The sequence below is a fragment of the Macrobrachium rosenbergii genome, chromosome 42 (genome assembly GCF_040412425.1).
Source record: "Macrobrachium rosenbergii isolate ZJJX-2024 chromosome 42, ASM4041242v1, whole genome shotgun sequence".
In the NCBI taxonomy this organism is placed as follows: domain Eukaryota; kingdom Metazoa; phylum Arthropoda; class Malacostraca; order Decapoda; family Palaemonidae; genus Macrobrachium; species Macrobrachium rosenbergii.
In genome coordinates this window covers 9309108-9321884 of record NC_089782.1, presented here as the reverse complement: position 1 = coordinate 9321884, position 12777 = coordinate 9309108, and the positions used below count along the sequence as shown (strand labels likewise).

Below are 12777 nucleotides of genomic sequence, written 5' to 3'. Positions count from 1 at the left end.
TCTTTTCGCCCATTGTTGAAGTAATAAGAACCAATTCCTGTTTAGCCAATTTGGGACTATTATGTAAGCTGTTCCTTTAAAGTTTAGAAGTTTGCTCAATACCTTCGAAATCTGTGACAATGGAGGAAAACGATATCATTCTCACTTTGTTCCAGTCTTTAGGAAGGTATCTCTTGCTGTTGCTTGACTGTCCAGGTTTGGAGACACATACATTGGGAGTTTGTGATTCTCCTATGTGGCGAGCAGGTCCACTTCCGGTGGTGGAAGCATGTTGGCTATTGTTTGAAAAGAGTGGTTGTCCATCATCCACTCTGTTGAGGCTGTCATTTTCCTTGATAGAGAGTCTGCTATTACAATGAGACCCCTGTGAGGTGAATTGCAGACAGGCACCATTTCCTTGCTTGTGCCATCGGAAGGATGGCTAGCATTATCATACTGAGAGGAGGTGAATGTGATCCCGACCTCTTGATGCAGGACACTGTAGTCATGTTGTCTCTCTCTTCTGGAGGTTTGAGTTTTTTGAGAGACAAAAAGACAACCATCAGCTCCAGGAAATTGATATAAGAATTCCTCAGAGTAGCTGACCACCTCCCTGCCACCTGACGATCCTCCCAATCTCCTCCCAACCCGTCAATGAGGCATCTGTGTGTATTGTCACTTATACAGACAGAGGGGTCAGGGTGACCTGTTTTGCCAGAGATTCCTTTTCGGGTCCAAAACCAAAGTATCTCCCCAACTTTTTTAAACTTTTGAGGAGGTTGGTCTCACATCTTTTTTCTTGCTTGCTTTAGCCAGAATTTGTTCATATTTTTAGTTGCAATCTAAGTATTGGATCTGTTAATGATATGAACTGCAGCAAGCCCATCATACATTCTAATTCCCATCTAGAAACTCTGGGCTGTGCAAGGAACCTTTTGAGGACTTGCCTCGTTCTGTTTTGAGTATGATGGAGAGAGACAACAGGCTGTAAAGAGTATCCCAACAGGTTGTGAAGAGTATTCCAACACAGTCCCAGCCACTGAAAGTGTCTGCTGGGTGTGAGGAGGGATTTTTTTCCAATTTATTATAAAACCTTTTGACTGCAGTCTGTTGACAATTGTTCTTAGGTTTTTCAAGCACTCTTTTCTTGTGGGCCCCCAGATCAACCAGTTGTCTAGGTAGGCTATTAGTTGTATTCCCCTTTGTTTAAGTTCTCAAAAAAATACTGTTGCTAATTTTGTAAAAAAAATTCTTAAAGCAATGTTTAGACCAAAGGGCATGACTTTGAATCTGTAAGTATCTTTCCTTATCTGGAATCTTAGGAAGGGGGAGAAGGGAACAGCGACAGGGACAGCCAGTATGCATCTTTCAGGTCTATAGAAACTGTCCAAGTCCCTTTTGGAATGATTGAATGTACTTGAGCAATGGTAGTTATCCAAAACTTTCAGCAAACAATGTGCTTGTTCACTGTTGATTGGTTGAGGATCACTCTTTTTTGGGAGGAATCCTTTTTGGGGACACTGAAGAGACTTACTTGGTGGCAAATATATGCATGTTTCTCTACGCCCCCAATTAACATGGCCTTTCTCCCAGTAATCTTCCAGGGAGGGGCTCGGTCCTGGTTTTTGGGAGAACCCTTTTAAAGGAGGGGAGGGACGAGACCGTTTCTACTCCAGCCGGTTGAAAATGATGCTGCCCCAAAAGGAAAAAAATTCCATTGTCTGTGATGTCATCGAAGCTAACCCTCAACCATACACTTACTATTGGTATCTGCCTCTTCCTCTGCCTTTGCCTTTGACAGACATTCCAGGTGTTGCTTTTCCTTCAGAAGAGCGTACACTGTACAATTTTGTTGGTGGGCTTGCTCGTGAGTTGAGCCACAACAGACTCCTCAAACAGGTCCTTACAGAAGGGGGTTAGAATGTAATAATGCAGTGACATTGGAGAGCAATTTGTTGAAGCCATCCAATGCTTCCATTTGCACTTTTATGCACCATTCTAGAGTCACAGAGTGCTTCCCTTAAGGTTCTTACAAGACTTTTAGCCTCAACAGCCAAAAACTGTCCTGGAATCTTCTGGAAGCCTTTTGGTGGCAACTTCCAGCAAGGTGGTAGAGGTTATAATGCTAAGGAGTCAGAGCCTAGCATAAAATCCTGATGAGGCTGTCCACTCTGAGGATCTCATAGGGGTCCCAAACTACTGCGTAGCTATATCTAAAGGGAGCTTTTCCCTTTCAAAAGAGAGTTGTAGCGTTGCCCATCCGTTGGTGGAATTTCCCAAAACTGGGATGACTGTGGCAAATGGTTTTAATTCTGCCATTGTCTCTCATTTTTAGTCACTACAAATTCTGAAAATCTGTCTTCATGTGACTAACAATTTTTAAAGTGAAGTGACAGAAGGCAGGGGCTGTTTGGTGAGCAACTTGGGTCTTATTCAAAATGGAAGTAGAGATCCATTTTTCAGTGACCTGGTAAAGGGCATTTTCTATAGTTTTTAATGCAGGCACAGGTAAGAAAACCATTTCTGTTAATGGTTTCTCCATGTCTGGTGAAGATGGTACCAGGTGCCATTCTATATTAGGGAATGTTGCTTTTTCTAAATTCTACATGTACAATTTCAATCATAGTTTTTCTTTCATTAATTACATACTTGCCTTTGGGAAAGAAAATATACATTGAGGCATCTCGCCAAGGATTATAAGTATCATCAGGGGTGAGCATTGGAGCCCTTATTATGTTTTGATCTGAAGTTCTGTATTCTGAACTGATCATTTTGTTGTTTCCAGTCGGAATTCTAACATTAGACCTTGCTTGGGCAGCATTTGTATCCACACCCACTTGTCAGTTACAGGATGCGGTACTTTTACACTTTGGGGTGCACATGACTCACTTAATTTCCTTTTCGGAATCATGCTTCATGTCCCTTATATATTACCATTCTGTGGCAAGGACATCTTTGATGTTACTCAACTTCCTTATGGAATTGATCAAATGTCACAAACTGTCTATCCCTTTTGGGGGAGCTTGTGCAATCTAACTGAGATTCAACAACTGAACTGTAACTGCCTGTTAATCAAGGAGCAGAAGTCCTGGGTAAGTTACCATACACCTTAGAAAATGTAGTTATTTCAGTCGGAGTTAGGTGGATCCTAGTATCCTTTTTGGGGAAAAATGCTATTCAGCATCAATAGCTGCATGGGGAATAGAATTCCTTCTGGAAGATTTTTCCCATAGCTAGCTAAAATTTGTGTCCCTGATCCTTCTGGGTTCAGCAGGGCCATTTCAGCAGAAATGTCCACTTCATATTCTTTAGTAAGAATGTTAACCCCATGTAAAGATTCCTCTACTTCCTCCATGGGGTTAACCTGGGAGGTACTGGGGACTGATGTTATTGGATTTTGGACCAAACACAGATCTTGTTCTGAGAAAGGATTAAATATTTGCTGCTGGAGTTCTGCCAGAAAGATATAACCTACCCCTTCCTCACCCCTACTGAACCCTAGGACCCATCGAGACAGCTTAAAAAGAGCTGTTTCTTCCTTAAAACTTGCTGCCAGGAGCATACTACAAATCTTGCACATGTCTGGTGACCGAGCAAATTTTTCTTGATTTTTACAAGGACTATGCTCATGGCAGGTGGTATGGTCAACCGTCTCACCAGCCATTCGACTCACTCTTGAACATAGAAGATGCCAGATCTCTCTTAATCATAGGTATAAAAATAGCAATATTTTAAACCTTCTGCCAGCCTTGGGGGTGGGACCAAGGAGACTCTTGTATCCTAAAGTTGAGCAATGGTTGAAGATTTTTATAAATCTTTGTTTATTTTGTGAATTTTGGAGATAATGGCTTTTGATGATGATAGTGATATCGAGATATATAATTACAATGACAGTGATGATAGTAATATTGGTTTTAAAGTTAGTGTATATATGACATTTAACATACACACATATATACACCCAATCAACCAATCAATAACAGTTGTATATTTTTTGTACTCTTATAGGTGTTTCTTGAATAGCTAAGGAGTAATTCTGTCATGAAAAAATTTTAAACTGTCTAAGAAAATACTGCATGAAGCATTCCAAAACTAAAAAGTGGTTTTTGAGAAAATTTTCTTTCCAAAAAATATTCTTTTTAAATATGTTTTTAAAAGTATCTTATATTTTATTTTTTATTATTAATTTGCGATACAAGGCGGTTACAACTATGTATAACATTAGGTGGTAAGTTAAAAAATGAGCAAGAAAATATTGGTTCCATTACTGAAGCTGCAAATGCATAATATTGACGTCGTCCTCAAGTGGCATCCCCCTAGCATCTCTTTGGTTAAAAAGGGATTCCTGCTTAATCTGGTTAGGCTGCTGTCTATTCTAGGTTTATATCACCTCTAAGGATATAGGCTACATAAGATCCTACTAGTATGTAGCCTGACAGATATGCTACCAAGTCGTAAAAAACTAGTTATTTTATTGAGCTTAGGATACTGTATAGTGTAAATAATCCTAAGTTTATTTGTTCTTTCTTATCCTAGTGTACGGTACTGCCTAATCCAGATTATTATAGATCATTCTTGAATGTATAGACTATATAAAAACATAAAGTTACTAATATGTACCCTTATAGTTAGGCTACTATTTTTTGTCTAACCCAGGTTGTTGTTTATATCCAATCCTAGGCTATTTGGTCTACTATATAAAACAGTAACTCACTCATGTATAATCTAGGCTATCATTTACTCTAATGTAGGCTACTGCCTAATCCTGATTATTTAATTTACACTAAAGGGTATGTGTTACATAAAACACAATTACTGTACCTTAATATGTAGCCTTATATAGGTAGACTACCATCTCATCCAGCACAGATTACTATTTCATCTAGTCCTAGGTTACATGATCTAGGCTAACAATTTAGTCCAAAACTGGGATGTTTCATAAAATGTTATCACTTAATATAAGGTACTGCCTAGTCCTGGATTATTTAGATCATGCCTAAGTGCACAGGCTTATATAGAAGGAAAAAATTATACTAATATGTAGCCTTATTGTTAGGCTATTGATTTATTTTGCCCAGATATTGTTAGTATCTGACCCTAGGGTCTTTGGTCTAGGCTAGGCCACTTAAGGATAAGTAATCCTAGGTCATAGGCTACAGACAACACCTACTATTAATCTAGTTTAATTATTCTCACTTACTGCCTAGATTATTGTAGACATTGTATAATCTGAAAGGATTTTCCATATTAATAATAAGTTGTGGAGCATTTCTTTTAATTAAAACATTTAGTTAGAATTTAAAACAATTTTTGCTTTACGAAACTAGCAATCAATAATGAGTGAGCAACAGGTTCCAGTTTTCACACACAAATTATCAATTCCAAAAGTTAAAAGCTAAAACTTTTAACTGTAACTTAATATTAAGCACTTATCTTGTCATTTTTGATGTTTCCATGATCCTCACTAATGAAATCGGAGAAAAAATTACAATTTTTTTGGAGTGCTGGTAACAACGTAAACTGTTCGATATTGACCAACAGAAAGTAATGGCTCCCTGGCCTTTACCGGCCAGGTTGTAAACAAGAAGGAGGGCATGCATGCGCAATAGTCACTTCTCTTTCTTGCAGATTCTTTGATGTTGGAAAAACTGGGTTCAGCTTTGATGAAGATAAGGGAAAGTGCCCTCTTATCTTTGAGTCCATTATATACTCCATTACATGTTATAATGTTAATCATTATGACACAATACCTGGCCAAAAAGCCCAACTAGAAGAGAATTCTTTGATATTAGTTTGACCACCATGGAGCTCTGGTAGACCATGGAAGGTAACTCCCTGAGGACAAAACAAGCGACTACGCTATCAACAAGATAATGTAACACTGGTGCTAACATACTACCATACAAGATCGTTTGTACAGACCCTAAAATCCAGAGAACCAAAGATTATTTCAAAATGTTTTCATAAAAAATAGGACAATGATTAAATTAAAACTGAAAGAATAAGAGAAAACTATCATATGCATAAAAATAAATAGCAATTGTACTGTTAATGATTGCTTTAACAAAATGATAATTCTAAAAATACAAGTCAAATAAAGAACAAATGTGTAAAGAAACTTGCCTTGATTACATATATACAATATCAAAAAATGCTCTAACCCCTAGTATTCACTTTCTCTTTTTGTATAAATTTTATATTTTGCCTATTCATTTTTAAACTAAGAGTACGTTACTTTCAAAAATGAAGAAGTTTAGCAAACCAAGCTAACTGCTGTGTCTTGAAACTTTGATGAAATCTATCCTCCAAAAAAGCCAGCTTTTCCATATTTAATAGTTTTCAAACATTCCATAGGGCATTACACCATACAAATTTACATACACCTTATTTGAGCAAAAAGAACATCCTAAGTTTCAAAAGTAATCATTAGCAATCACAACGTTAGTCTAATTATTTGATAATCCTTATTTATTTTATTCATTTAAACACTGAAATATTCTGCATCTTTCAAGATACCTGTTTCTGGGTCACTGGACTAACTTTGAATTGCAAATAAGGAATTTTTAAAAGCAAAGCTGTACTTTGCAAATCAATAACAATAATAAGAATAGAGGCTTGTCTCCCAGTATGGTAGCTGATGGTTTAATCAATAACTCCTAAAACACACAGATCCAATCTAGTCACCTGTTTTGATGTCCAGATACCTGGGCAACATTAGTCCCTACTGGAGGATGAGAATACTGTTCTAATTTCTTTTCCAACTAATACAAGGGACACAACCTTTGGCCATCACCATTACTTTCAGGAGGAAATGTACTCTGCAGAAACTTATTTGACTTTGACTTGACAGATGTAAAAATACAAGAACTTTCTGAAAGTGAACCTGTTTGTCACGGTGTAAAGGCTATACAAGGAAGAACCAGCCATTCAGATTCCTTGCTGGGTGTTAACTGAATCTGAAGTGCCAATGCACTAAGAACATCATTATCTTGGTTGCCAATAAATTTGAATTCCCCCATCATGAAGTTTTGGAAACAGAAAGGCACCTTTCTAAACACGTTCTCAACAACCCAAACTGAAACAATCACGTTACATCAAAGCAAACTATCTCTTAATTGTCAGATATGGCAAGGCATTCCTGGGGAAACTGCTCCCAAGTTTCTATCCTATTTGTTGTGAAGAAAGTCAAGGATGGGGTGAAAGAAGGCAGTGCACACTACATTTTCTCCTTTGTTGCTGATAAGGAATGACAAGGATACAAGGAACAATCTGGGTCTTGGAAAGGTTATGTGGCCTCTTCATTGTAGCAATAATTAATGTTAAGCAACAATGGAACTATGGACTAGTAATACCTCCATTTGTCCATAGTTACTTATCACTAATTCTCACTACAGCAAAGTGGCCACCTAACCTTTATAAGACCCAGGTTGTTCCTTGTAGCCTTGTCATTCCTCATCGGCAACATTTCATAATGCCTGCCACGGAGGTTCACGTTGGAAACAAAGTGCAAGAATGATAAATGGACACAAACCTGTAGGGGTCATTCATGTCAGAATTGTTACTAACTTTGGTAGCAGGAGCCCCTAAGGCAAACGTAAAGCACAACACCAACTGGCAGACAAGTACTGTCCGCACTTGGATTCTTCTTTAGACTTCATGGATGGCTTGGTTAGGTGGGACAACTTACGACTATTTCACTGCAGGTTTAATTGCAACATGGTTCATATATATTACTAGACTGCAGCAGCGATGTAACGTATGTCAAGATGGGAATAATTTTCCATATGAAAACTGTTATTTTGTGTATTTCCCTTAGCAATCATGAAGTATCATATCTGGGGATATGTATACAAGCAGTCCCTAGTTATAGGCATCCGGTTTCACTGCACTTGTCTAGCGACAACAATAACTGGAATTTTGGCGATGATATGTGCCAATATCTGCTTATCGGCAGCGATAACCAAGATCAGCACCGATATCTTCCTAACAGAGGTGCAAATCCCCACTTATTGGCGCCGATATTCATCTTTTTCTGGTTAGCGTCAATTTTCAGCTATCGTCACGCCTTCAGGAACAGAATCCCGCCAGTAACCAGGGACTGCCTGTACTATACAGTATTTATGCCAGGTCACTCTAGGTATACTAACTAGCTATATGAGCCACCTCTATATTTCATGGAATCCAGACCTATGAAATCAAATAGTGCTTGCAACATGGATTAACAGTAAGATTTCCTACTCACTTGGCCACATAATACCTCTACAGTTTTATAGTTGAAGATGCTTCCTATACTATCCCATCACTATTCTTATGAAAAATTCAAATGACACTTTCCAACTCAACTTCATGTTACTACGTTCCAATGGAAGGGGTGAGAGAGGTTATGAAATTTATAAAAGCTGGGTAGTAAGACAGATGGTAAGAGGAAAAAAAGAGAAGGGTGAAATAAATGGTCACATAGATAGCAGCTAGTCACAGAAAGAAAATGGCAAAACAGTGGTGAGATTTCCCAACATGGCTTCCATTAATAATCAAAATATGCATGTGCAGGGGTGTACAGTATGAGCTGTATAGTACTGTATATCTGCAAAATACAGTACCTACAATTTGAATTTTACTGAAGAATAGTGATACTGCACAAGGCTATAAAAATGGCTAAGGGAAAATTTGCTAATAATTTTCTTGTAACAACTGAGCATCTTTTATGATTACCAAAAGCTTACATTTTTTATATAAGAAAATTACTTAATCATATTAAGTTTGAATCAAATGTGAGAGGAATATAGAAGTCCAATGTTTAGGAATTAAACTAACTTAAGGAGCCACAGGTGATTTCAAAGTGGAGTCAAACTTGCTTATACGATTCTTTATGATTTTTTGCTGAATGCTGGGAGGGGCAATGAATTGGTGTTTATGACACTGTTTATATCAAATAGTGTGCAGGAATCACTTGCTCGATCCTGAGTGGATCATGAGCATCCTGCAATCATAGCTAGGTTACCTACCCTGCTGTAATCCAATCTTTTGCTGCCACTTTGAGCATTATCTTAACAACCTGATATAACTGAATGCGTTGTGAATCATAAAGTGAATTCTAAACTGGTATTGTGAGCTGTGGAGTGATAACTGTGTGATTATATTCAAGAGTCTAAAGTGTTTTGAATGTCCTGAACATGTCTAGTGTGTGCGTGTGGTTAAGATTCCAAGACCAAAACAGTCCACAGGTGCTTGCTCTTGAAAAGAAGCTTGACATGTGTGTTGTAACAATGAATGATGCTGACAGTACTGTCAATGCACTTGGGGATGACAAATTCATGATGTCAATGGTCCATCGGAAACAATATGCTATTAATGCTGCATGCTTGGTTACCAAAAAAATTAAAACTTGTGACCCAGTTATTAAGATGGAGAGGCTCCTATTCATCTAGGTTCAGGATGTGAGCAGTAAGCAAGCCAGCTTTTCCAGCTAAGTGATTGTGATATTCTCCAGGAGCCATTAGCCCTTGACAATGTCAATGAACTGTTGTTTCATGATGCTAATGGGAGGGGACAGGAGTTGGGAAGGAACATGGATTATATTGAAAACAATATTCGTTTTTGTTTTCCCAATATTTTTAATCAACATTTTTGCACTGATTCATATTTTGCTTTGGAATTCTAAGTACTAAAAAGGTAACTGCATTTAGCACAAAAGACAAGTTGCTGATCACTAAGAATACAATTCTACTTTCCCTGATTTGTTTTTGAAGTGTTGCATTCTTCATAAAAATTTTGTAGATTTAAATTTTGTTCGATGTTCAAAGTGAATTGGAAGAACTGGAAAGGTATCTTGCTATGGGGTGACTGAGTTGTGATCACATGAAATATCCATACCTACCCCCATAAGAAGTTCAGACTTGATATAAATTTTAACTCAAGGTTCTCCCTTTATGAGGTCAGAAGTGAAACATGTTTTCTCCATTTTCTCATGACCTGTGTTCTTTCCATGTGAATTCCTATCAGGTCTGCAGCTCTTCCTGTTAAAATTGCTAAACCAAGACTTTCAAAAATAAAACAAACTAAATGTGTACTGTACCTGCTGTATATTTCAAACTGAATGCTACCTTCAAAAATTAGTTGTAATAATAATTACATGTACTGGTTAGACTTCTTGTAATTAATATTACATGTAATTTCTGTGTTACACTTACCCGTAATTCCTTAAGGCGCTGCAATAAGCATGCGTGCAAAAGCAACAATGTAAGGCAACATAATAACAAAACAGCACAAACATCTCTAACTGCTGTAAGTTTGAGAAGAAGAGGTATTTTATCATGAAACCAATGGAATTTAAATACAATACAGAACTGACTTCATGCTCAGTCTTACTGAAATACACACATGGACATGGTAAACATATTGTACTTTTAAGTTTCCTAATACACAAACAATCATTTACACTAACACATTCTTCAACTTCAACTCCAAGAATTCTACCAAGTCATGGGCTGTTAACATTAAATGACACATAAACAAACTCTAGACACTATTATTAACAGTTTGGCCATACTATTTATACAGATAAGATCAGTGAGCACTATGAGATACTATAGTACCAGAAACAAACCCTTTTCAATGCTGTGTGAACTAACTGTCAAGAACAAGGTTTCAGGATGTATATAAAAAAAGAGTATTATGCTTAATAGTTCATATAATACTGTGTTAGAACAGAGTAATTAAAGCTTGTAAGTTTAATGTAATGTACATGGCATGTTAATACAGTACACAATTAACAGAAAAATCTTCGCTGGTACCACAAGTTATGGCTCAAAACATTATAATGCCTCTGGCTACAGTACAAAAGGTTCAATTCTATTATAAAATTAACATTCATAAGTGTCATACTACTCTAAGGTCTGAAACTGTTGCACTAATGTTTAATATATGCCTCATGTCCTGTGTTTATCATATAAGACTAACCAGAATTTTTTCCTTAACTTTACACCACCATACTATTATTAATTCAAAAGCATTTAATGCTTTATCTCTGCAGAGAAATCTTTCTGTTGGTACACTACCACTGTATGCAGAAGCCAAGAATACCAAAACGTAAATTAACTCAATAATTATTGTGAAAAAATGCATAAGAATTCCAGTGGTGGAAAGATGTAAGTGAAACAAACAACATAGATGAAAAAAAGAGGAAAAATATACTAGGAAAAGAGGAAGAATGTCTAAACAATCCAAAGTCATTCTAGAAACTACTTCAGGTTACAAATTAATATATTATATATATATATATATATATATATATATATATATATATATATTATATATATATATATATATATATATATATATATATATATATATATATATATATATATATATATATATATATATATATATATATATATATATACACAGTAGAACCGGGTCCTCGACCATACAGAACTCTCGACATAATCAGATTTTGACACGAAATGTCAAGTAAATTTTGCGTCGGAGCTCGAACAACAAACTGGAATCTGACCCGATGAATCATATGATGTTTGTAAAAAAAAAAAAAAGTTTCGGTCAGCCGCTGCTAGTTGGTGCTGTTGGTAGGGTTCTTCTCACACATATTTAAAAGTGTTTAAAGCCCACACACACTGCTGCTGTTGTTTGGAGAAGTACACGCTTGTACAGGTATATCATAATTTTTTTGGCTTTCTGCACTGAATTTTCATCCAATCACGGGTCCCAATATGTTAGGGTATCATAAAATTTACTGAAAGATGTTTTACAGTGATTTTGTACACTATTCCAGTAGACTCTGTATGAAATTTACCATAAATAGTGAACGGAAACATTTATGTAATTAGTACCGCAATACGCCACCAGGGTGGCGCTTTGGTTTGTTTACATCCACTCATGCCACAAGCTGCCGAGTACCGGCATAACTTTGGAGATTTTTCTTAATTTTATGATAACAGACATACAGTAATTTGGCTTATTTTTAATACTGTATTATTAATTTATTGTAACAATCAGGTTTGTTTTTCAATGTTATTATTATTAAAAACAGTTTTTGTGTGTACCCATTGCAGCACATTCTGGTAGTGCCTATAGGCTGCCTAGCCTAGCCTATGGCGCTCGGTCTACCATCGGTAATACGGCCGCATTGGTCGTAGGCCAGTTTTTTTTTATAGAGTATGCATTTAAAATGTAAAGAGTGCTTCTGATATGCTAAGTTATTTAACTCTGAACTTATTTAATTGTAATTTGTGTAATGTTTTGTATAAAAAGGTAAGGTTGGGGTAATGACTGGTGGTCAGGAATGGATTAATCCATTTTCAGTTATTTCTTATAGGAGAAATTGCTTCAGAATTCAACTAAATCGAATATCGATGCTTCTTCTGGAATGTATATAGTGTCAAGGACCGGGCTCTACTGTGTGTATATATATATATATATATATATATATATATATATATATATATATATATATATATATATATATATATATATATATATATATATATATACATATATATATATATATATATATATATATATATATATATATATACATATACATACAGTAGAACCTTGGTTCTCGACGCTAATTGCTCCAGAAGAAGTGTCGAGATTCGATTTTGTCAATTCTGAGTTAATTTCTCCCATAAGAAATAACTGAAAATGGATTAATCCATTCCTGACCACCAGTCATTACCCCAACCTTGCCTTTTTTATACAAAACTTTACACAAATCACAATTAAATAGGTTCAGAGTTGAATAACTTACCGTATCAGAAGCACTTTTTACATTTTAAATGC

At 36.2% G+C, this 12777-nt stretch overlaps 1 protein-coding gene across 50 annotated transcripts in view; it reads right to left on the bottom strand.

Moving 5' to 3' along the window:
- The window catches only part of LOC136827934 (ankyrin-2-like), a 790256-nt gene that overhangs the window by 140904 nt on the left and 636575 nt on the right, over positions 1–12777 (bottom strand). For 43 of the 50 annotated variants that reach the window (XM_067085443.1, XM_067085453.1, XM_067085409.1 and 40 more), the window contains one exon: positions 10170–10187. The exons of the other annotated variants lie outside the window; for them this stretch is intronic. In XM_067085443.1, coding sequence (XP_066941544.1) covers positions 10170–10187 — 18 coding nt within the window. The remainder of the gene's footprint in view (positions 1–10169; positions 10188–12777) is intronic. 50 annotated transcript variants of the gene reach the window in all.